Here is a 25003-nt window from a genome sequence, read left to right on the forward strand (position 1 = left end):
TCTACAAGAATTGAACACACAAGTTAAATTCCTAGAGAAATTTTTGTTTTTATATTGTTTCTTTCAAGAAGTTTGTAATCTTTCTCTTTATGAGCCACCGAAGGAAACAAGAAACTTTCCATATGTAAAGGCAGAGTTTAGTTTACTTGTTATTCTGAATGCAGAATCAGCATGCTAGCTTAATCTTACACTTATCCAAGTAAATTACATGGTTGATATGTCAGCTTTTAGAACATACTTCCAATCCTAGGCTTGTTGGTTGGTACTTGATATTAGTTAGGTAGTAGACTGAAACCAAAAGGCAGATCTTGCAGTGTTTGCATCAATTATCTTCAATCCTTGATGGCTTCACTATTAAGACAAGAAATTATGCAAAGGACAATCATTAAGTCAATAGTTGTTTGGTTTACTTATGACTAATTATGTGATGGTTCATTGTTGTTGCTTCATTCATAACATCATCAAAATGAAGACATTGTATGAAGGAGTGCTAATTGCATCATTAATTATGTTGTTTATGCTTATGATCCTGTGATATGGGTTCATGAAAATCCCTATTAGTGAAGCTTATCCAACAATAGCTGTCTCCCCTATTGTTAATGGTACTAATCCTCTAGAATGGATAAACCCTATGATTCCTACTATTGTTCGCAATCTTCCTATTACTTCTCAAGTTATTTCTACTAATATTTTATTATCTAGCCTCTTTTTAGGGAAAAACTTTTTGATAGAAGAGCAACCAGCTCTGCAAACTTGGAACCACTTGAAACACTTACTTGATCATTGTCAGGGTTTTACCTAATGCAGTAAAAGTTATCAAGAAAATTGTGGGTGTATGGAATAGTCTTCTTCAGTTGAAGAGCAATGACAAGGTCGTGCAAATGATAGTTCAAGAACAAGAGAAACAATGTCCCCATTTTCTTAACAATATGAAGTGTCCTGAACTTGGTAATAGTAGTTACAAACGATGTGAGCATGCTTCGGTTAAGTATATTAGAAAATTAATTATGTATGCTTGGACCCGATATTTTTCAATTTTAGTCCTTCATGTTGTTTGATTTCTGTGAGCATTTGTTACTTATGAGAGAATAATGGCATGGTTTGGCAAAATCTTTGTCATTTCTTCTCTTTTAAAAGAAAATAATCTTTTCTACGAAACTTGATTTGTTCTTTATGCAATTTGTTTTGGTTCAAGATTGAATTCCTAATCTAATTGCATATAACATCCAATCAGATTTTTTGTGATAGTGTAATATTATTACTATTTCAGTTTCTTTTATCCTTAATTCCTTCTTGTGGAGGCAATGTGATACGTCATGTTTATTTTATGTTTGCTTGCTTGTTACCTAATAAAATGAAAAATTTATTTCATAATATAATATTGAATTTGTAATATTTTACCTAAAATTTCAGTAATGATCCAAAAAACATGTCATATGAAATTTTGCTAACTTTTTTTCATTTACTTAGATTAGTTAATATTTTCTTTTATATGTCTATATTTTTTACAAAATTATTTTTTAGGATGTATTAGTTTGATTATATTTTTCAAATGACCAGCAAAAATTCTAATAATCTGGAGACTAGTATTGCATTGGCTTCACAGAAACAAAGTTTCTAGGTGGCATATTAAATATGTGAAAAAAAATTAAATTAAATTGTTCAAAATGAAAAAAAATTATAATTTTTTTTTTTTTTGTACACCCGTTATGTAGATATCAAAGGTTAACTTCCTAAGTTTTTTTTTTTTTGGTACTAAGATTGAGTTTAGTATTATATTTGGTAGTTAGAGAATGAAACTAAAATATTATTTTAGAGATACAAAATTTTAGTCTCTCTAATACTTTCAAAAAATAAAAACACAGAAGAGAAAATTTTTAGGGAATTTGTTTTAAATAAATAATTTAATTATTTTAATTACCGAAATATATAACTTTAGCGTATTTACCAATTTACATCATTGATTTATCTCGATAATTATGAATGTATCTCGTTTATACTGAAAACGTGATATATAAAATTTAAAAAATACACATATCGTTTATGGAGTAAACGAAATACATTCATAATTATCTCGTTTATAGTGTAAACAAAATATGTGTATTTGTAAATATGAAATATAATTTTAAAAATAATGAAAAATATTAATAATTTAAATTAGACTAAACTCTTAAAAATAGAATGTTTCAAAAAATAAAAAAAAACAGACAATTTCAAATAATAAAAAGATAGACGATTTCAAAATAATAGCAGAGATAGATAGTTTTAACTAACTAATTAATGGCCAATTGAAGTATCACATAGTTTAAAATTAACCATTTAAAATTGATACATTATTCTCTTAAAAACCAACCCATTTAAACTAATAAAAAAAAGCAATGCTAGGGGTCAATAATTTTTGTGATTGTTAGCCATCAACTAGCCATCAATGATAATTTGATGGTGTGAGATTGGTGCGAAATTTCATCCAATGACTCACATTTCTCTACTAGTTACATGCTGACTAAAATTTAATAAAATTGCTGCCCCTAGACTTTTCCTAAAAAAAATATATAAAAAAGATCAAATTTTTAGGCCATATATCCAAATTTCTAAAGTTTCTTTACTTATTATAAGTTTGTAAATTTGATTTAACTCAACCACTTCACCACACCGCCGTATTTTAACGCAACACCTTCCTCATGCTTTTTTTTTTTCCAATAATAAAGCAAAATCAATTTCATAATAATACGTTATAATGCCAATAATAAAACTAAATACTACTCATTCTATAGAAAAATATATATTTAATATTTCATAAAAAAATTTATTATATTATTGTAAACAATTTAGATTATTTATGTATTACAATTTCTTTTATTCTATTATGACAATTTATTTATTATATGTATAAATATATACAAATATTTCGTAATTAATTTAGGAGCTAAATTTTAACGAATATTTTTTTTAATAAAACATACTTAAAAGCGAAGTAAATAAATACTAAACTTTTTTACTATTAGTTTAAATGGGTTGGTTTTTAAGAAAATAATGTGTTTATTTTAAAGGAACAATTTTAAATTACGTCATATGTCCCGTTGGCCATTAATTAGTTAGATAAAACTACCTATCTCTCCTGTTATTTTAAAATCCCTCATTTTTTCTATTATTTGAAACCGCCTATCTTTTCTATTATTTGAAACATTATTTTTAAAAAGGTATAATTATTCTGCAGGTTCCTATAATTTCATCGAATTTTTAATTAGGTCTCTATACCTTTTTTCTTTTCAATTGGGTCCCTATACATTATTTTTTTTCAATTTAGTCCCTGTTAACGTTAAACGTCAAAAAAATGTTAGTGAATTGTAAAATTACTTATATACCCTTAGGGACTCAATTGAAAAGAAAAAAAGTATAAGGACCTAATTGAAAATTCGATAAAATTATAAATATTCAATGAAAGATATTTCTATAATCCCAATTGAATAATTCTACGACATGAAAGATATTCCTATAATCCTTTTTATTTTGTCATTATCATTCTTTTGCTTATTTATGAACAAATTGTACCAAAAATAGTTTTTCTTTTTTTTTACTTTCAAAATGCCTTATTTTTAAAGAACATATAGAAAAAAAAAAGAATGGATAAAATGAAACAGAAATAGTAGTAATAAGTATATATAAAATTCAATTTTCATTATTCAAGTATTTATTATGATCATATAATATGTTACATTTGTGTGGATTCATGAAATATAGTTTGTGTCTTTATCATATCATGGTACACCATAGAAAACCAAAAGGTTTTGTAATTTGTGTTATTGAAATTTGAAATCTAAAAATGAAAACCATAGAAAACATAATTTCAGTGTAATACAGATAATCTATAAATCAGTTCTTGTGTTGCAGCTTCCACTCCCACTCTCTGAACCAGCATAAGATCAACAATAAAGAACAGACTTGAGTTCATCAAGTGTCCTAACAAGATAGTCCACCAAAAGCTTCAATCAAAGCATACTTGAGTTCATCAAATGTCCCAACAAGATAGTCCACCAAAAGCTTCAATCAAAGCATGGTAGCCTGTAGCCTGCTTTTGAAATAAAGGAAGTCGGGATCATCTTTGTGAGGTCTATTCAACTCTTCGGAGGTTCTCCGGTCACCACCATATACACCTCCATGGTTGAAAATAATCACTACCACAGGTAACAAGGATCTAGATTGAAAAGAAGATAACATATAAGGCAATACATATTTTTTCAAGTATCAAAAAAAGATAAGACATATAAGGCAACAATTCAGAATTTTCACTCCACATCCCTGAATTAAACCATTACAAACAGCATCAATAGTCACTGACTCTTTTATAATTTAGTTTCCAAAAAAAGGACACTTGCAAACAATCATAATTTACCTTAAGCACTTCTCAGTACTCAGTACTCACTAGTAACTAGTAAAAAAATCTCCTAGAACTTGAAATTTTGGGTTGTCACATAGTAATTACACCAGCTTATGTAATCCTATCTATCACAGAACTACTAGCTATGGATAGAAACATAAAAGAGTTCATGAAAGATCCTATTTCAAAATAATTGCAGTAAAAATTTCTGCTACCGTTTTATGATTTGTGGTTAGACCTTAAGTTGTTTCTATAAACATGTATTTGAGACATGCTTGAATCAATAGAATCAATCATCATATTCTCAATTTCATATACTTTTCATACTGGTTGTTACTTAACAATGTTGAGACTAAAATAAGAACCATTCCACTATATGACAGATGAAAATATAACTAAAGATAAGGGCATCAATAAGTATGGGTTCAGCAGTATATACCTCAACTTTAATGGTACTAAATCTGAATCCAAAATTCCCTTCAACTGTAACAATAAGTCAATTGAGACAAGCCACTGCAGCAGAAATGCAATAACCGAGGCCAACCCCTATGGTCCCCCAAGTCCTTGCATTCAACCTAGTCCTAGATTCTGTCTGAACCAACACAGCCCTACCTACATCCATGGTGTTTGCACCCTCGGACACCACTACCGGAGCCGGGCTTCCAGCTCCAAGAATTGCATCTCTTATGATCCTCGTTGGTGTTAAGAAATTGAATGGCACAACATCCTTAGCAATCTGAGCCTCCATCTTTGGCGCATTATCCTTAGACTTCTTCTATATAGGTTTCCTCAAGGGTGATTCCTGGTCAAACAAAAAGATCATCCTTAATCTCCTTATTCAGAGTCTCTACAACTGTTTTCGCATTACCAACCAAATCCAAATAGGGTTTCCTCATCTCAATCTCTTCCTCACTAATATATATATATATATACACACATAAAAAAAATTCAAAAATCAATTCAAAAAATAAGTATTCAGCCACTGCTATATTTTTCGTAATTAACTCAAAAACCATTATCTCAAAAAAATTATCATATGCTTAAATCTGTTTCATCAACTTTGAAAACCAAACAAAAAATTTAACTCGTTACCTGTTTTGGCATATTGACTTCAGATAGCGAGGCGCGGCCCGGCGAGGCACAGTGAGCGAACGCCACGAAACCCACGGACGAACAACGTGGAGCAGAGCAGAGCAGATGGACGAACAGTACATAGCATATCAAAAGCGACGGCAGACCACCAACCGACGTACGCTCACACTGCCACGGACGACGACGCAGATGGATGATGAACCCAACGAATGGAGGAGAAACGCCAAGAACTTACTGTTCCCTAATTCGTCGTGAGAGGGGAAAAGAAGATAAAGAAATTCGTGAAGTGAGGAAGAAAAAAGAAAAAAGAAGAACAAAGAAAGAAAGAAGATGGAGTGCGTATTTGGCTTGGTGGGTAACAGGTTCACAATCGTGGTGGCGGAGATGTTGGCGGTTCACAACATCTTTGTGCATAACTCCAACAAAGACAGAGAAAATTAAGGATGACAAGGGATCTTTCATTTTGGGGACCAAGGGCTGTTTTGGTATTTTAAAAAAATAAAGAGATGTTTAATTAGTTATTCTAAATTAATTATGAAAATATTCTATTTTTTAACAGAATATTCTGTTATCTCAAACGGTTTTGTCACGGCAGGGACTAAATTGAAAAATAAAATTAATATTTAGGGACCCAATTGAAAAAAAAAAAAGTATAGGAACCTAAATGAAAATTCGATGAAATTATAGGGACCTGCAGAGTAATTAAACATTTTAAAAATTATATTTTTATATTTATAAATACACATATCTCGTTTATCGCCGTAAAAAAGATAAATCAATGTAACGTAAATTAATAAACGCGCTACAAATTATATATTTCAATAATTAAAATAATTAAATTATTTATTTAAAAAAATTCGAAAATTTTAAATGACAGATACTGAAATTTATTAATATTTTTTTTCTAAAATACCTTCTTTTAAAATTTCATATTTTAAGTTTATCCTTTAAATTTGAGTAAACACCCAATTCGGTCCTTATCCAAAAAAAAGGACACTTCGACCCTCAACTTTTTTATTTTGGGACAATACGATTTCTTCTTTTAAAAAAATTATTTAAATAATAATAAAAATTGGTTTTGTGGGAGGTTTTATTTGTATTTTGTGGGGGTTTTAAACCTTCACAAAATTATTTTCAATAATATAGCTAATTACAACCACTACTACCATTACCTTCTTCATCCTCATTATTATGGCTCCTACTTCTGTTATTCTTATTGATTTATCATAATCATTATCTCCTCTACCGTCATCATCACTAATACCAATATTATCAACATTAAAGTTCTCTTTTTTCATTTCTTATTCTATGTTATTTTTTTCTTTTAAAAAATATTTGTACTACAATTACTATTTTTTGTGACATCATTTTCATTGATAGTTTTTCTTTACTTAACTACCATTGGTGAAGAAATATTTCAAAAACAAACTTATTAATAGTTTGTGGAGGTTTAAAACCCCCACAAAATACAAATAAAACTCCCACAAAATCAATTTTTATTATTATTTAAATAATTTTTTTAACATAGAGATCGTATTGTTCCAAAATAAAAAGGCTGAAGGTCGAAGTGTCCCTTTTTTTTTACAGGAATCGCTTTGTCCTTCGTGAAAATAGACGAGGACTGGATTAGGTGTTTACTCTTTAAATTTTTCCATTGCCAACACTTCACATTTGTCAATCCTAAACAGTAAAACAGCACCATACCTCTGCTATCACCAATCCGCCACCAACAACAATAATACCAAAAACAATAACAATTTCATAAACATTTTAAAATCAGATTCAATAATCTCATAAACGAAAAGATTTCAAAATCAGAAAATAAAAGAGAAGAACAAGCTACAAAAGACAGAATAGAGGGAGGAAGGAGGAGGAGACGACGGCAGCAGAGAGAGGAGTTGCTGCCGCCAAACAAGGAATGGAAGGGAGCGAGCAATGAACGTAGGCGCAGTGAGGGCACTAGTAGAGCTTGGGGCAGAACAAGGGTTCGACACAGCGAAGAAGGCTATGGTAGTGCTGAACAGCCTAGCAGTAATTCAAGAAGGGAAAGACGCAATCGTGGAAGAATGGAGAATCGCTGCTCTGGTTTAAGCCATCGAGGATGGTTCGATGAAGGACAATCGTTGCCATGAAAAGAAGCCACCGTTGCCACTGGTTTGCCATCGAAAGGAGTACAAAGATGAGAGAGAGCGAGAAAACAGAGAGAAGGGGAAGGGGGAAAGGGACAGGGTTAGGGAAATGGCTAAATAGGTTAGGATTTTATTTTGATTTTTTTAGTATGAATATTTTAGTAATTCTACTTATTTAAATTTTTGTTTTTATCTTAAATCAGATATACTATTGAGACATAATTTAATCTTATATTTCTTACACCAAACACATTACCAAAACATCTCTATTCCCAGTCTGTCTTTCTTCCAAATTATAAGTTACAAATAGTAACATTTGAGTTTCACTCTAAATATATATTTGTTTTTTTATTTAGAACCAAACATCCAGCGCAAAGTACTATTAAATGAGTGCACAACCCATCCGTTCTAGTCTAACAAATACGAAATAACGTTAATTATATTTCACGTAAGAAATATATAGTAAAATAAAGTTGGTGTCCCTTAACATGTAGCAGTCAGCACACTGATCAGTTGCTGAACAATTAATTTTTCTTTAAATGAGGTATGTATCTGCTCAGATATATTTGCAAGGCTATAACAAAAAACTACCTTGATCAATTTAAAAGCACATGGAAACTAGATACAGATAAAAATATGGTGTCAGCAACCGTAAAAAGTTGAAATGAATTACAGCAATCATATAAAACCAAAATGCTTTCCGGCTAAATGTAAAAAGATGAACAAAACCTTGCCCATTCCAGTTTCATGATATAAAAACATAAAATACTGCTTAATAATTCTCCTCAATGGTCAAGGCAAGCATTTAGCAAGAACGACATAAATTATCCATTGCTATCAGACCTGGTTGCCACCACCACCACCCCTTGTACGTCCTCCAATACGTCCCCTACCACGGCCATAACCCCTATTTCCACCTCTGCCCCTTTCATAACCACCAGCTCTGACTCCATCATAACCTGCACCTCCGCCTCTTCCACCCTCATACCCTACACCACCACCTCTTCCCCCTTCATAACCTGCGCCTCCACCTCTACCACCATCATAACCTGCTATATATTGCAAATGTTGAAACCGATCAGTAAACAATGATATTGATCCCAAGCAATAGCATAAACTAAAAAGAATATAAAACTAAGTAGCATACATCAGAAAGAAGAAAAAAGAAGAGCCACAATGAGAAGCTATTAACAACAAAAGAGACTTGGTCCCATAACAAGCACAAGAATAAAACTCAGAGCAAATCAGTCCTTCAAACAATCCAAAATGAACAAGTCCTCATCATTAAATTAATCACCAGCACAAGCAATGATCTAAAAAACAAATCGTGTAAACTTACTACGATACCCCCAACCTCTGCCTCGCCCACCTCCTCGGCCTCGATTTGAATACCCACCATTATCTGAAAAGATATGAACACAATCAAAAAGAAGGGGGAGGGGAAATAATTAAAATGAGAGTTTAGCATCAAAACATTAACCCACAGAATATCCTAGTTGAACTTCATACCTTGATAATACCCACCCTGGTAATAACCATATCCACCTTGATAATTTCCATAACCACCTTGATAACCATAACCACCCCTCCCCCAATTCCTTCCTCTGCCTCTCCCCCGTCCCCGTCCTCGACCTCGACCGCGGCCATAAGAGTCTAGAAGAACAAATTAGACTAGATGAATAAAGACTTCAATTTATAGCATAGATAATACGTTAGTGTTTCATTATATACATAAGGGATTACCTTCATTTACAGCATTATACGGAGCAGGTGCTTGCTTTACCAGTTGCTGTTGATAATTGAATTGTGGTTTTGGTTGTTCCACATTAAGTGGAGCTTGATACCTATAAACAAAATCATATCTCAGCTTAAAATTTGTTCCTTGCAATCCATTATAACAGGAGCAATTCAACTTTATGAGAAGATTGGAAATAAAATTTTCCTAGTTCTTCAACAACTTACCCTGGAGAGTTTTTGTTTAATTCTCTAGTTGATAAGGTGATTGAGATCATAGAGACATGACGAGTCATTTCAACACTGCATTGAATGTTGTTCAGAAACTCTACCACCCATACATAAAAAGATGCATTTGCAGAAAAGGTTAAAACTTTTAACTTACGGTACAAGACCCTCTTCAATCGGTTCCCACACATCTGTTATGCTGACCGAGCTGATGGCAGTATCTTGGTGCAGCTGAGAAATCCTCTTCTGTTTAATAAGGTAAGTCAATTAGGTAATAATAAAATGTAGCCCAAAAGTATTACACTTCTAATAATTTAACTCTTTTCTGTAACTTGTGGCAACCATTTATATACTTGTCTGGGAGCTTCGTGAATGTCCTTTCATCAATTAAAAGTAACTATAGAGTTACTTGCAACACTTTGATATCTTCAACTCTTTTATTGGAAAGATATACTCGATTTTCATTCCCATAATTGTAAGGGTACATTCGCCGAGAGAAAAAGAAATATCTTGCAAAGAAATTTGACCTTTAAAATCTCTGCAATGGCAACTGTCTTGCTGATTGCTTGTCCCATAGCCTTCAAGACAATCTCTCTTGCATGTTTTTCCTGTACGAGTTACAACATATGGAAACAAAGAAAAACAGGAGTCATAAAACAAATCACAACTACTTTCTAGTAGAATTAGATAAAAACAAGTTATATATATTGCAAATCATTTGTAGTCACATGCACAAGAACAATACAAAGTGACATGTCATATTGAAAAACTTGCAGCAAAGAAGTCAGTCATAATCCAACCACAAACTGTCACTTGAAGAATCAGTTGATAATATTACACTCTTGCAATGGCATTTACTAAAGAAACAGAAGACAGTGAGATAGTAAGCATCAACTAGCACCAATTGGTAAGAACATATGTCTAAGGAGACTATGCCCAGGTGAGAAGAAGACCAATAGAAGCCTCGACGCAAGAATGGGATAAATAATACAGTCCAAATAAAATGTTAAATAAAGATCAAATTAACTTTACAGAAGGATTAAAAATGTGGCTTTTAATACAGTTCAAGAGCAACATTTATCGACATAGTCAATCCCACAAAGCATGATAATATATGATTATTGTAGTCAGTTCAAAATTCGCTAGAATAAGTAGGTTAACTAAAGAAAACAATATCAGGTCTGCTAAGTTTACAAACACAAACTGGTAAGCCCACCTAAAAAAAGTTGAAAAATGAAGCTGTATTTATGTTTAAGAAAAGAATTTAACGTAAAAGTTGTGTGCATTTATGAATTGCATTAAAAATATAAACAAAATAGTTGTGCATGTTTGACTAATACAAGAAAAACTACAGAATCACAACATAAAAGGACAAAAACAGACTATTTGGAGACTTACTAAATTTTGACAATTTCACTTCTCATTTGGTATATTTCTTAATACATTGGATTCTTTTGATTTTAGCTAATTCTATAAGACGAATTCCTAATTTGAAGCTTCGAATAATTCCCTGCCATGTTTAAGGATCATCTAGGTGTGTAACTCTTTTCCATTTGTGTTTTAACTCAATTAGAAATGTGACATCTAGGGAATCACAATCATTTAAAATGACCTCTGTATCTTAACTCTAGTAAATACTCCCATTAACAAATAATGTTCAATTATTTAGTATTTTATCCTCTCAAAAATACATCTAAGACATTAACTAATCCATAATTGAATTCTGCATCAGGACCTCCTAGTGGTTTCTTCCCCCTCCCACAATATCAGTAGGACATGAAAGGAGAGTGTGTGGTTCAAAGCCTCAATTCTGCACTCCACCCCTTCCCCATCCCAAGTGGGGGTTTTGTGGGCTTCCCAAAGCCTGACTCTGTTTCTACTTTAAGAAAATACAAAATTCAGACACCACGCAATTTCCCCAGGATTCTAGAATTCCACTAGCTGCCACTTTTTTAATCACGATGCAGGAAAACAGCATAGAAGCAACAAAATAGGGAATTCTAAAATAATGAAAAATCTTCTAAAATATAAAATTAAAGACATTAACCAAAATATATATTTCAATGATACCACATCAGATCACACAATAACACCTTGAACAATGTACCACCCGATCTCCATAGCCAATCCATCAAACGATACAAAATAACTTCAAGATGAAATTTTCTTTCACTTAATCATTCCTCCATTGACTCATCCAAACAATGTTAATAATGCCCACGTTTTTGATACTATGATCAACTAAATACGCAGACACTTTTTCTCTGCACTTAATGTCTGATGAAATCTTAAACAATAATAAAGGGAACCTTTATCCACGTCATTGCAATCAAGGGTTAAAATTACCAAACAGATTTTGCAGAATGACCTTAATCACGGAATAGAGATACTCCCACATAAACCTCGTCAACTGAAAGTCAAGTTCACAATCACCTTGGCGAACGACCCAACGACTTAGAATACTCCGAAACCACAACTCAGAAACAACACAGAAATAACGAAGTAAATACACAGATAAACAAATAAATAGCAAAAATAACACAAATGCGTTTTGAATTAGAGAAGTCGTCGATTCATCGAATTGAAGCCAGAATGCAGGGAAGAACGGAACATGCATGAAATCGAGGAGAATGCAGGGGACCTGAAGAAGAGAGGAAGCATAGGTGATGTAGTTCCTGATGGCGCCTTGTGTGGTGATTCGGATCTCATTCTCATTGATGGGGGATTCAGGCTTCGGCTTTTCAACCTTCTGGTACCTATCCATGGCTATTTGGGAAGGGAAAGAAGGGCAGAGAGAAAAAGAGAAGAGAAAGAGATTGGTAGATGAAACCCTAACCCTAAAACCCTAGGAAAAAGAGAAGTGATAAAGAGGACATAGTATGGGAATGAGTGTGCGAGTGTGAAATCTCAGTCCTCAGCTTTAGATTTGGATTTGGATTTGGATTTGGGCTTTGTAGAGTTCTAAGTAACTCTCCTCTGGTTTGAACGTGCCCTACACGTATCCCTTTAATTGGTTTGTCTAGTTTTTCTTTTTTCTTTTTTATTTTTATTTAGTATTTCGACTTTTTTTTATGAGATAGTAGTTAGATAGGCTTTATTTTTATGTTTTCAATGTGATATTACTTGTGAAACAACACCAGTAGTGAAAATTTGAATTTATTTTGTGTATGTAATCATTTATTGTTAGTTGTAGATTTTTAAATGGATTATCAATCTACAATGAATTAATCTTTATTTTATTGGGTTAGAAAATATACTAAAAAATAAAAATAAATAAAAAGATAAAAAAAATAAATGATTATTTTAGTGTTTGAAAATTTTATAAAATGAGCTAAAAATTTTAAAAAATAGAAATGATGGTCATCAAAAATTTTTTTTTCACATGTGATAAAAAACAGTATATATATATATATATATAACAACCTTCTATTCTAATGCTTTGTGAGCATTAAGTGTGAGAGTCAAAGTTCGGAATACATTATTTTAAAAGAATTTGAGTTTTTATTAGAAATTAAACTTTTTTGACATTTAAGGTCCATGTAATTTTGTGAGCATTAAGTGTGAAAGTCAAAGTTCGGAATACATTATTTTAAAAGAATTTGAGTTTTTATTGGAAATTAAGCTTTTTCGACATTTAAGGTCCATGCAATTTTATTTAGTCAATATCTATATACCTGTGACATTATTAAGTAAATGTCTAATGTGCCACATTGACACTATTAAGCTCAAAATATGCAATTTTAGAATTTGAGTTTGTATTGGAAATTAAAATTTGAATAAATTATCTTTTTTATTCATGAAACTTGAAAATGCTGACATATCTATTCAGAAAATATAGAAATTTCATTTGTATTATAAAAGATTGGTTTTTGCAAGTAAAATTACCTAAATTCTAAATAATTAAATAAAATTTTCAAACTATCCTAGATGAGTCTCAACCTCTTCAATTCTTAATCCATAACTCTCTTCCTGTGTCATAACTCACCCAAAGCTAAAAGCTTTTACTCTAATTTGTTTTCCAATCATTCACTTCGAGAAAGGAGAAAAATCAAAAGAGGAGAGGGAACGGAAAAGGTGAAGGTGTGAAAAACCACTGCCTTGTCGTCGTAGCGGGTTGACGAGAAATTGAGGCAAAGGTGTTGAATCTGAGAAGAGAGAGAGAGAGAGAGAGAGAGAGAGAGAGAGAGATGGAAACAGAATGTGAGAGGGGCTGAAGATCGCGAGGAGATGGCAATGACAGAGGTGCAACCTGATGATTAGATTTTTGATGGTTTAGAATTTCACTAATGAAATCTCATTGTAAAGTATAGTTTCTAAACCAAGTAATAATCCTTTCATACAAAAGATTGTTTGTCACAAGTAACAAACCCCTAAATTTATAAACCGAAGTATTGGAACCTCGGGTCGTTCTCCCTAGGAATTGTAATGAAGTGTCTTGTTATTGGTTGTGAGTTATTTTTGGGGTTTTGATAAGAAACATGAAAGATAAATGGCAAGAAAGTAAACTAATGGCTAAAAAGGCCTTGGAAAGGGTTGGTGGTCAAGAATCTCTATCCTAATTGCTAACCACAATATGAGAATTGACAAGGATTAATCTCATTAAGTCATCCTCTAACTGGTAAAGAAAAGTCAAATGAGCTATATCAATCCTAGTCCATAAGTCCTAACTCTCCACTAATTCAATTAGTGAGAACTAGAGTTAATGGCTTCCAATCATCAATTACATGGACATTAGTAACTCAAGAGTTCCTAAGTTACCTTTCCAAGCCAAGAGCATAAAATTCTACTCTAAAATCCAACCAAGCATTTTATCAAACACTTGGAAGGCACAAAAGGAGAGCATAGTAAATCAACAGCAAGAATGAGATCTAACAACAATTATTGAAAGGAATTAACAACAACAATAAAAAATAACACAATTATTATGAATTACCTCTAATTGAATTGAAAGAAAATGGAAGGAACAATAGTAGATCTACAACAAAATACAAAAACAACATAAAAGAGATTACAACAAAAGAATGGAAGAAGAATGAATGATTGCAACAACAAAGAATTGAAAGGTAGAAGTAGAAGAAAGCATGAATGAAAACTTAGATCTAAGAACTAAACCTAATCCTAATCCTAATCCTAGAGAGAAGTAAGAGCTTCTCTCTCTAAAACTAACTCTAAACTAATTCAAATGAGTGTGAATGATCAAAAGCCAAAAAAAGTCCCCTTTGCTCTTCACTCCTTTGATCCATTCCTAGCCTTTTCAATCTGAAATCACTAATAAACACATTAAGGCATCTAGTGGAATCAAAGGGAGATTAAAATCATCAAGTTAAAGGACTAAAAAGCATGTTTTCACACTTAAGCACAAATTAAGGGAGAATCACAAAACCATGCTATTTCATTGAATAAATGTGGGTAAAAGGTATTAAAATCTCCTATAATCAACACAAGATAAACCCTACAAATGAGGTTTATCAACCTCCCCACACTTAAACCAAGCATGTCCTCATGCTTAAACTAAGAATGAAGTAAGGGTATGGCATTTATTCAATGGAGACTAACTAAATGCAATCTACCTATATGCAACTATCTAAATGAATGCAATTGCTTGGTCAAAATAAATCAATTCCCAAGAAGCATATATGCACAAGGGCTAGGGACTAGCAAGTCTAACCACAATTGATTGAGTTATTAAATATTTTTACAAACTGCATGAAAAGTGATGATTGTAGGTGGAAAACATGTAATTGAGCACCGAACCCTCACCGGATGTGTTTGCACTCTATTCACTCAAGTGTTTAGGGTCAATTCACTCAATCCTCCCCTAATCATGCTTTCCAAGATTTGTTTTTCTTCTAACAATCAGCATGTATTTCATGCATGCATACAAGTATCATGAGGTCTTTTCTTTAGGTTGTAATGGGACTAGGGTCAAGGTAGGATGCTTATTTGGTTAAGTGAGCTTGAAATTTGAATCTTTGATAAACTTAAACTTCCCACCTAACCTATGACATCCTATACAATTAAGTTCTAACCTAACTACCCATTTTTCACCTTTTTAACATACTCTTGCATTTTCTTTTCATTTCACAACACTTTTGCATTGATCCTTATTGAGATTTGCTTTGGGGTATTTTATCCCCTTTTTATTTCTTTCTTTTTCTTTGTTTCTTTCTTTTTCTATTTTTTTCTTTTCTTTTTCTTTTTCACATTTATATATTTTTTTCTTTTCTTTTTCTTTGTTTTTCTCATTTGTTTTCTTTCTATATACAAGAGCATCAATGCATAAGGTTTTACATTTGATCAATACATGAACATGTACCCAATTCCCAATATTTTCAATAACAATACAAAACTACCCTTTTATTCACCCAATGTCCCAAGATTCCCACACTTGAATAATACACACACTCTAGCCTAAGCTACTCAAAGATCCAAATAAGGACATTTATTGTTTTCCGCTTCAAGGCTTGTAATGTGCTAAATTAAGAACAAGTGGGTTAAGCGTAGGCTCAAAGTTGGCTAACAATGATTGTTAAGAGGTAAGCTATTTGGGTAAGTGAGCTAATGAAATGATGGCCTTAATCATATAAATGCATGAATACACAAAACAATGGACATAAAGAATCAAACAAATCAAAGATTACAATCATAGAAAGAGAATAATGCACACAAGAAGGAAAAATAAAGTGGTTATGAGATGTAACCACACTATTAGGCTCAAATCTCACTTGCTTGTGTTCTTAGCTCAAAAACATGATCCAAAAGATATATAATTCAAGCAAGTTCTTTGAAAATTTTTCACTCAAGTTAATTGAGATGCCCTATAGATAGAAATCTTGAAAAATCTCATTATTTTGACTAAGCTTATTGTGTATACATATGCAAAAATAAGAAAATGCAAGTAAAAATCCTAAAATCCTAGAATGAAATGCAAAAGTGTTGGGATTAGAAATTTGTCACCCAAAATCGCCAAACGGTCGGACGACCTCCCCACACTTAAAAGTTTGCACCATCCTCGGTGCATTCAAAGATGAGCAAGGGGGTATGGCGAATCTCCGGATTGCTGCGTGTTCTTTCTTCCGCTTCCATTTTTGCTTGCGGTGCATCATTCATGAAAAACAAAAATATAACACCATAAGATAAGAATATGTAAAAGCAAGGAAGCATACATTGTTGGAATGAGGTAAATCACTAGAATTGAGTGAGTGAATTGGTGTGACATTCATAAAAGTAAGTGTGCATTCTAAGTTGTGCGTGGGTTAGAGTACACACTAACATGAAAGGCTAAGTCACAATAGAAGCAAGCTCTCAACTCATTCTAGTGTGCTTGAAATGCTTTAAGTAAACTTGTAAGGTAAGACAAGCATTAAAGGAGCATGAAAGCATTCAAGTCAAACACATATGGATGCATATAATCATAACACAAGGCATTAAGGTAAATGTATAACATCATCCATCAAGAGGTTGCCTAATCACAGAATAAGGCTCAAATCACATGGTGGCCAAATCATGTAATTCAAGAAGAGTTACAAGCTTGAAGGCAATTCTCATCACTTGGCATTTTTCAAAAGGTAAGCATGAAAAACTCAAGACCAAGTAGCAAAATATAACCTCAACAATAGAATCCAACAAGGATTGTAAACATAATGATGTTAAGATAACATCCCTTTTTAATACTCAGCAGCAATTAATGGTAAACAAGAATACCAACCCAACACTTACAATGAAAAAGAGAAAAAGAAGTGAAAGCTAACTAAAACTAACTAATCAACTAACTAACTAACTAACTAATTAGTTAACTAAAATAAATGGTTATTAATGGTGTTCGGGAGTGTTGGATGAGGGGCAGAAGGAGGAAAGGAGAAAGGAGAAGGAAAGAAATGGAAGGAGGAAAAGAAAAGAAATGTTTGAAATAAGGGCATCCGCGCGTACGCACGCATGGCGCGCGCGCGCGGAGGGTGGTGTACTGGATGCGGTGGGACGCGTACAGGGTGCGTCCGTATAGATGGATTATTTCGAGAGTGGCGCGTACGCGGTATGTGCGCGTACGCACGAGCGGGTTTGTGCCAAAGGCACAACGTTGGCGCAGTGTGGGCATAACTCTCTGGAAAATGTACCAAAAGGGCAAGTGGCACTATCGGCGTGTGCGTGCATGTTGCGCTTGAGCATCAATCCGCATGTTGCCAAAAGGACGCGTACGCGCCAGGTGTGCGTATGCACGAATTGGTTTTGTGCCTTAGGCCCAATTTTCGCACAGTGCAGGCCTAACTCTCGGGTTTTTTTGGCTGGTGGTGGAACTTCTGCATCCACGCATGCGCGTCATGTACGCGTGCGCGTGGATGGTCAAAAATGCTGAAAGTGCGCGTACGCGCCATGTACACGTACGCGTGGATGGTGCTCTGTTTTTCAAAATTTTTCTATGTTTTTGCGCCAATCCAAGCATTCCAAACCTCCAAACATCTACCAAAACACCTTAAAACCTTATTTAACACACTAAACTATCAAATATACTCAACTAACTAAACAAAACATGAAATCAACTAAATTCTACACTATTTACAAAAGAGAAAATGAAAAGATTTTACCAGGTTGGGGTGTCTCCCACCTAGCACTTTTGTTTATTGTCCTTAAGTTGGACTTATGGGGAGCTCCTCTCAAGGTGGCTTGTGCTTGTATTCATCTTGGAACTCCCACCAATGCTTGGTTCTCCATTGTGCCCCAAGATTTCTTATGGATTGAGCCAAATGTTGATGGAGTTCTTCACAAGCTTGGGGCTCCCATTGTCGATCCTCTTCTTGTAATCCGGGATCCCATACTTTATTTTCACACCCGTCTTGAAGTTGATCATCATTATTAGTCCATCCGGGTGGTAGGCATGATGAATTCTCAATATGATACCAAACTCTCCTTTTAGACCCATTCAATTGAGCACTTGCTCAACCCTTGCATCTAAGCCTTGAAGTATCAACCAAAATGAGCCTTGATTTGCAACGCCATCCACTAAACATTCTTCTCTTAAGCTTTATCCCACAAATCATCCTAAGTTGACCATCCGTTTCAAGTAAACCATACTCAAGTGGGACAATAAAGTTAATAGAAATGAGTTTTACCCACTCAAGTGAAGGAATAGATGACAACCTAGGCAAAGAAGCTTCCAGAGATCTTGACAAAGTGCACTCAACTTCTGTTCTTCTTTTTTTAAGGACTTCCACCTCTTCACAAGATTTTTCAAATCCAATTCTTTGTTCGTCAATTTTACCTAACTCTTCTCCATCACTCAAATCATAAATGGGAGGTTGAGAGAAATCTACCTCCACATCGCTTTCTTCTTCATCAAGAGAAGGTTCTTTAATTTCAAAGGATTCACCACCATTAGGATTTAATACTTGATCTTCATCACCAAGGGAACTCAATTCTTGCTCTACTCCTTCCAAGTCTTCATATGGAATATGCCTTGGAGGTTGTGCACATCCCTCCTCAACATCAACTTCAATCTTCTTGGAGGAGTTTTCTATAACTCTAGGTTCCCATGGAGGTTCCACATCTCCTAAGTCTTCAACCACTTCCTCCTTTTCTTCAATAGTCATAGGCTCCTCCAATTGTTCTAACACAAAGTGGCATTCTTCCTTTTCCACCGGAGTTTCCAATCTCTCCTTCATGCTATGCTCTTCTTTTCATAGATGGTTGCTTGAGGAGGGTTATGGTGGAATGTAGAATTCATCTTGTGGTTAAAAGTTTTCATACATTGGAGGTGGTTCATCTTGGTTATAATATGGAGAAAGGTGGCTCTTGGAAGTATTGAGGTTGGAATGGTAGTGGTTCAATATGTGGCTCATATGGCTCAAAAGGTGGTTGGTATAAAGGATATAGATTATGGTCATATGGAGGTATTTGGTGAAAGTAGGCTTGTGAATGTGGTTGAGGTTCATGTTGAGGATATGGCTCATAGGCATATGGTGGTGGTTCTTGAAAATCACAAGGAGATTCACCATAGCCATTTGATTGGTATGCATCATAGAATAGCTCTTCTTCATAGTGCATTGGTGGAGGTTGTTGCCATGAGGATTGGTCATATGCATATGGCTCCTCCCACCTTTAATCGTCCCATCCTTGATACACATTCTCATTAAAGTTCCCATTACCTAATACATAGTTGTAACTACACTCATAGCCAAAGTGAGAATTCATGATAGCAAGAGAAGGCAAAAACAAAAAAATTAGTAACAAATAAAGAGAACAAACTAAAAACTAACAAAGAAGCAAAAAGCAAACATATTCACAATATTCACATATATACAATAACCAATAACACAACACCATTGCAATTCCCCGACAACGGCGCCATTTTGATGATTAGATTTTTGATGGTTTAGAATTTCACTAATGAAATCTCGTTGTAAAGTATAGTTTCTAAACCAAGCAATAATCCTTTCATACAAAATATTGTTTGTCACAAGTAACAAACCCCTAAATTTATAAACCGAAGTATTGGAACCTTGGGTCATTCTCCCTAGGAATTGTAATAAAGTGTCTTGTTATTGGTTGTGAGTTATTTTTGGGGTTTTGATAAGAAACATGAAAGATAAATGGCAAGAAAGTAAACTAATGGCTAAAAAGGCCTTGGCAAGGGTTGGTGGTCAAGAATCTCTATCCTAATTGCTAACCACAATATGAGAATTGGCAAGGATTAATCTCATTAAGTCATCCTTTAACTAGTAAAGGAAAGTCAAAAGAGCTATATCAATCCTAGTCCATAAGTCCTAACTCTCCACTAATTCAATTAGTGAGAACTAGAGTCAATGGCTTCCAATCATCAATTACTTGGACATTAGTAACTCAAGAGTTTCTAAGTTACCTTTCCAAGCCAAGAGCATAAAATTCTACTCTAAAATCCAACCAAACATTTTATCAAACACTTGGAAGGCACAAAAGGAAAGCATAGTAAATCAACAACAAGAATGAGATCTAACAACAATTATTGAAAGGAATTAACAACAGCAATAAAAAAGAACACAATTATTATGAATTACCTCTAATTGAATTGAAAGAAAATGGAAGGAACAATAGTAGATCTACAACAAAATACAAAAACAACATAAAAGAGATTACAACAAAAGAATGGAAGAAGAATGAATGATTGCAACAACAAAGAATTGAAACGTAGAAGTAGAAGAAAGCATGAATGAAAACCTAGATCTAAGAACTAAATCTAATCCTAATCCTAATCCTAGAGAGAAGTGAGAGCTTCTCTCTCTAAAACTAACTCTAAACTAATCCTAATGAGTGTGAATGATCAAAAGCCAAAAAAAGTCCCCTTTGCTCTTCAATCATTGGCTTTAAATAGCATCTTTGGCGCCAAAGTTGGTTGGGATTGGGCCCCACAACCCTTCTGAATTCGCTGGCCACGTTTTTATTAAAAAATCATATTCCAGTACTGACACGTATGTGTACAGCACGCGTACGCGTCCATGGAGTAATTCGCAAGGTGCGCGTAGGCGCCAGGTGTGCGTGCGCGTCCATGGGCGATTTCAACTCTTTGGCTTTTCATGATCTTCTCCACTTTACATGCTTTCCTCTTCACTCCTTTGATCCATTCCTAGCCTTTTCAATCTGAAATCACTAACAAAAACATCAAGGCATCTAGTGGAATCAAAGGGAGATTAAAATCATCAAGTTAAAGGCCTAAGAAGCATGTTTTCACACTTAAGCACAAATTAAGGGAGAGTCACAAAACCATGCTATTTCATTGAATAAATATGGGTAAAAGGTATTAAAATCTCCTATAATCAACACAAGATAAACCCTACAAATGGGGTTTATCACTCCCGTAGTGGTTTTCGTCGCGACTGAAGGAGGCCACTACCGAGATGCTTTCCTCCCTATGTCGCTATTGCTGGAACCACCTTCTCCATGCTCTGTCATGACTCTATGGGCTGAAGATCATGAGGAGATGGCAATGACAGAGATGATCCCACAGTGGTTTCCGTCGCGACTGAAGGAGGCTGCCGCCAAGTGTAAGAACCGAAGTTTTTCATGTAAAATTATTTTAATCAAATAATAATTTTAATTGCCTGAAATAGGTTCAAAAATATAAAAATATTCTTTTTAAAATATAAAGGTGAAATTTGAATTCAATGAATTTTTCTAAGTTGGAAAATGTATCTTTTGCGAAAGATTTTTGTAAAAATACGTATCGATGCTTAAGCCGGTAGTACCGACTCTAGTCTGTCCAGTACCGCGTTGACGATTGGATTTTTGACGGTTTAGAATTTTCCAAATGAAATCTCATTGTAAAGTATAGTTTCTAAACCAAACAATAATCCTTTCATACAAAAGATTGTTTGTCACAAGTAACAAACCCCTAAATTTATAAACCGAAGTATTGAAACCTCGGGTCGTTCTCCCTAGGAATTACAATAAAGTGTCTTGTTATTGGTTGTGATTTATTTTTGGGGTTTTGATAAGAGGCATGAAAGATAAATGGCAAGAAAGTAAACTAATGGCTAAAAAGGTCTTGGCAAGGGTTGGTAGTCAAGGATCTCTATCCTAATCACTAACCACAATATGAGAATTGGCAAGGATTAATCCCATTAAATCATCCTCTAACTAGTAGTAAAGGAAAGTCAAATGAGCTATATCAATCCTAGTCCATAAGTCCTAACTCTCCACCAATTCAATTAGTGAGAACTAGAGTCAATGGCTCCCAATCATCAATCACTTGGACATTAGTAACTCAAGAGTTCCTAAGTTACCTTTCCAAGCCAAGAGTATAAAATTCTACTCTAAAATCCAACCAAGCATTTCATCAAACACTTGGAAGGCATAAAAGGAAAGCATAGTAAATTGCAAGAAAAGTAAATCTACACTACTCAATTACAAGGAATTAACAACAACAAATCAAAAGAAACACATTTATTAAGAATTACCTTTTATTGAATTGAAAGAATGTAGAAGGAGCAATACTAGATCTACAACAAAATATAAGAACAACATAAAGGAAATTGCAATAAAAGAATGGAAGAAGAATGAATGTAACAACAAGGAATTGAGAAGATAGAAGTAGAAGAAGATGAATCTAAATCTAAATCTAAGAACTAAACCTAATCCTAATCCTAATCCTAATTCTAGAGAGAAGTGAGAGCTTCTCTCTCTAGAAACTAACTCTAACTACTCCTAATGAGTGTGTATGAACTAATGAGTTGGAATCCCCCTTTGCTCTTCAATCCTTGGCTTTAAATAGCATCTTTGGCGCCAAAGTTGGTTGGGATTGGGCCCCACACCCCTCCAGAATTCGTTGGCCACGTTTTCATTAAAAAATCATAAACCAACACCGACGCGTACGCGCACAGCACGCGTACGCGTCCATGGGGTAATTCGCAGGTGCGCGCAAGCGCCAGGTGCGCGCGCGCGTCCATGGGCGAGTTCAACTTCTTTGACTTTTCATGATTTCTCCACTTTGCATGCTTTCCCTCTTCACTCCTTTGATCCATTCCTAGCCCTTTTCAATCTGAAATCACTAACAAACATATCAAGGCATCTAGTGGAATCAAAGGGAGATTAAAACCATCAAATTAAGGGTTGAAAAGCATGTTTTCACATCTAACACAAATAAGGAGACAATCACAAAACCATGCTATTTTAATGGATAAATGAGGGTAAAAGGTATTAAAATCTCTTAGAATCAATGCAAGACAAACCGTCAAAATGGGGTTTGTCAACCTCCCCACACTTAAACCAAGCATGTCCTCATGCTTAAACCAAGAATGAAGTAAGGGTATGGCATTTATTCAATGGAAACTAACTAAATGCAATCTACCTATATGCAACTATCTAGATGAATGCAATTGCTTGGTCAAAATAAATTAATTCCCAAGAAGCATATATGAACAAGGGCTAAGGACTAACAAGTCTAATCCACAATTGATTTGAGTTATTAAATAATTTTACAAACTTGCATGAAAGGAGATGATCATTGGTGGAAACATGTAATTGAGCATCAAACCCTCACCGGTAGTGTTTGCACTCTATTCGCTCAAGTGTTTAGGGTTGACTCACTCAATTCTCTCCTAATCATGCTTTCTAAGATTTGTTTTTCTTCTAACAATCGACATATATTTCATGCATGCATACAAGTATCATGAGGTCTTTTCTTTGGTTGTAATGGGGCTAGGGTCAAGGTAGGATGCATATTTGGTCAAGTGAGCTTGAAATTTGAATCTTTGATAAGCTTAAACTTCCCACCTAACCTATGACATCCTATACAATTAAATTCCAACCTAACTACCCATTTTTCACTCTTTCACATACTCATGTATTCCTTTTTTTTAATTTCACAACACCTATGCATTGATTTTATTGGACTATACTTTGATTTGGGGCATTTTGTCCCCTTTTTATTCCTTTCTTTTTTTTTTTCTTTTTCTTTTTTTTTCTTTTTCTTTCTTTTTCTATATATTTTTTTCTTTTCCATATTATTTTTTTCTTTTTTTCTTTTGTTTTTCTCATTTTTTTTATATAAAAGAGTATCAATACATAAGGTTTTACATTTGATCAACACATGAGTATGTACCCAATTCCCAATATTTTCAATAACAATACAAAATTACCCTTTTATTCACCCAATGTCCCAAGGTTCCCACACTTGAATGATACTCACACACTCTAGCCTAAGCTAATCAAAGATCCAAATAAGGACATTTATTGTTTTTCGCTTTAAGGCTTGTAATGTGCTAAAATTAAGAACAAGTGGGTTAATCGTAGGCTCAAATTGGCTAACAAAGGAAGATAAAAGGTAAGGCTATTTGGGTAAGTGAGTTAAATGAAATGATGGCCTCAATCATATAAATGCATGAATACACAAAATAATGGACATAAAGAATCAAACAAATCAAAGATTACTTTCATAGAAAGAGAATAATGCACACAAGAAGGAAAATAAGTGGTTATAGGATGTAACCACACCATTAGGCTCAAATCTCACTTGCTCGTGTTCTTAGCTCAAAAATATGATCCACAATATATATATATTTCAAGCAAGTTCTATGAAAAGTTTTCACTCAAATCAATTAAGGTGCCCAATCAATTAAGGTGCCCTATAGATAGAAATCTTGAAAATTCATTATTTTGACTAAGCTTATTGTGTATACATATGCAAAAATAAGAAAATGCAAGTAAAAATCCTAAAATCCTAGAATGAAATGCAAAAGTGTTGGGATTAAAAATTTGTCACCCAAAATCGCCGATCGGTCGGACGACCTCCCCACACTTAAAAGTTTGCACCGTCCTCGGTGCACGCAAAGGAGAGCAAGGTGGATGGGTTGCTACAATTGATGAGCTCCTTCAAAAGGTTGTGCGAATGACTTGTTTGTTGCCCCATTTAGAAACTTTCCTTTCCTTCCGTATTGGTGGCCAACCCAAAAGGAAAGAAAGAAAGAAAATTAAGCCT

At 33.9% G+C, this 25003-nt stretch overlaps 1 protein-coding gene and 1 pseudogene across 4 annotated transcripts; both read right to left on the reverse strand.

Moving 5' to 3' along the window:
- Positions 1 to 3847: 3847 nt before the first annotated feature.
- LOC130975074 (2-hydroxyacyl-CoA lyase-like) lies at positions 3848 to 5592 on the reverse strand (annotated as a pseudogene).
- A 2603-nt stretch (positions 5593 to 8195) lies between these two features.
- On the reverse strand, positions 8196 to 12518 carry LOC130972898 (glycine-rich cell wall structural protein 2). 4 transcript variants are annotated; one of them, XM_057897233.1, is made up of 8 exons: positions 12203 to 12518; positions 10089 to 10169; positions 9719 to 9807; positions 9562 to 9636; positions 9343 to 9443; positions 9109 to 9252; positions 8939 to 9001; positions 8196 to 8651 (listed from the first exon to the last, which is right to left on the reverse strand). In XM_057897233.1, the coding sequence occupies exons 1-8, from the start codon at positions 12323 to 12325 to the stop codon at positions 8437 to 8439; spliced, it is 891 nt and encodes a 296-aa protein (XP_057753216.1). In that variant the 5' UTR covers positions 12326 to 12518; the 3' UTR covers positions 8196 to 8436. The 4 variants fall into 4 exon arrangements, with proteins under 4 accessions (XP_057753216.1, XP_057753215.1, XP_057753214.1 ...); XM_057897232.1 differs by lacking the exon at positions 12203 to 12518 and adding an exon at positions 11930 to 12191 and having other exon boundaries at positions 8196 to 8648; XM_057897231.1 differs by lacking the exon at positions 12203 to 12518 and adding an exon at positions 11930 to 12191.
- Positions 12519 to 25003: the final 12485 nt, after the last annotated feature.

The sequence above is a fragment of the Arachis stenosperma genome, chromosome 4 (assembly GCF_014773155.1).
Source record: "Arachis stenosperma cultivar V10309 chromosome 4, arast.V10309.gnm1.PFL2, whole genome shotgun sequence".
In the NCBI taxonomy this organism is placed as follows: domain Eukaryota; kingdom Viridiplantae; phylum Streptophyta; class Magnoliopsida; order Fabales; family Fabaceae; genus Arachis; species Arachis stenosperma.

Coding starts and splice junctions, on each gene's coding strand:
- LOC130972898 (XM_057897231.1), bottom strand. CDS start 12,178: ATGCATGTTCCGTTCTTCCCTGCATTCTGGCTTCAATTCGATGAATCG. Junction 9,808..10,088: donor CCATTGCAGAGATTTTAAAG/GTCAAATTTCTT, acceptor CTTATTAAACAG/AAGAGGATTTCTCAGCTGCA. Junction 9,637..9,718: donor ATTGAAGAGGGTCTTGTACC/GTAAGTTAAAAG, acceptor CATTCAATGCAG/TGTTGAAATGACTCGTCATG.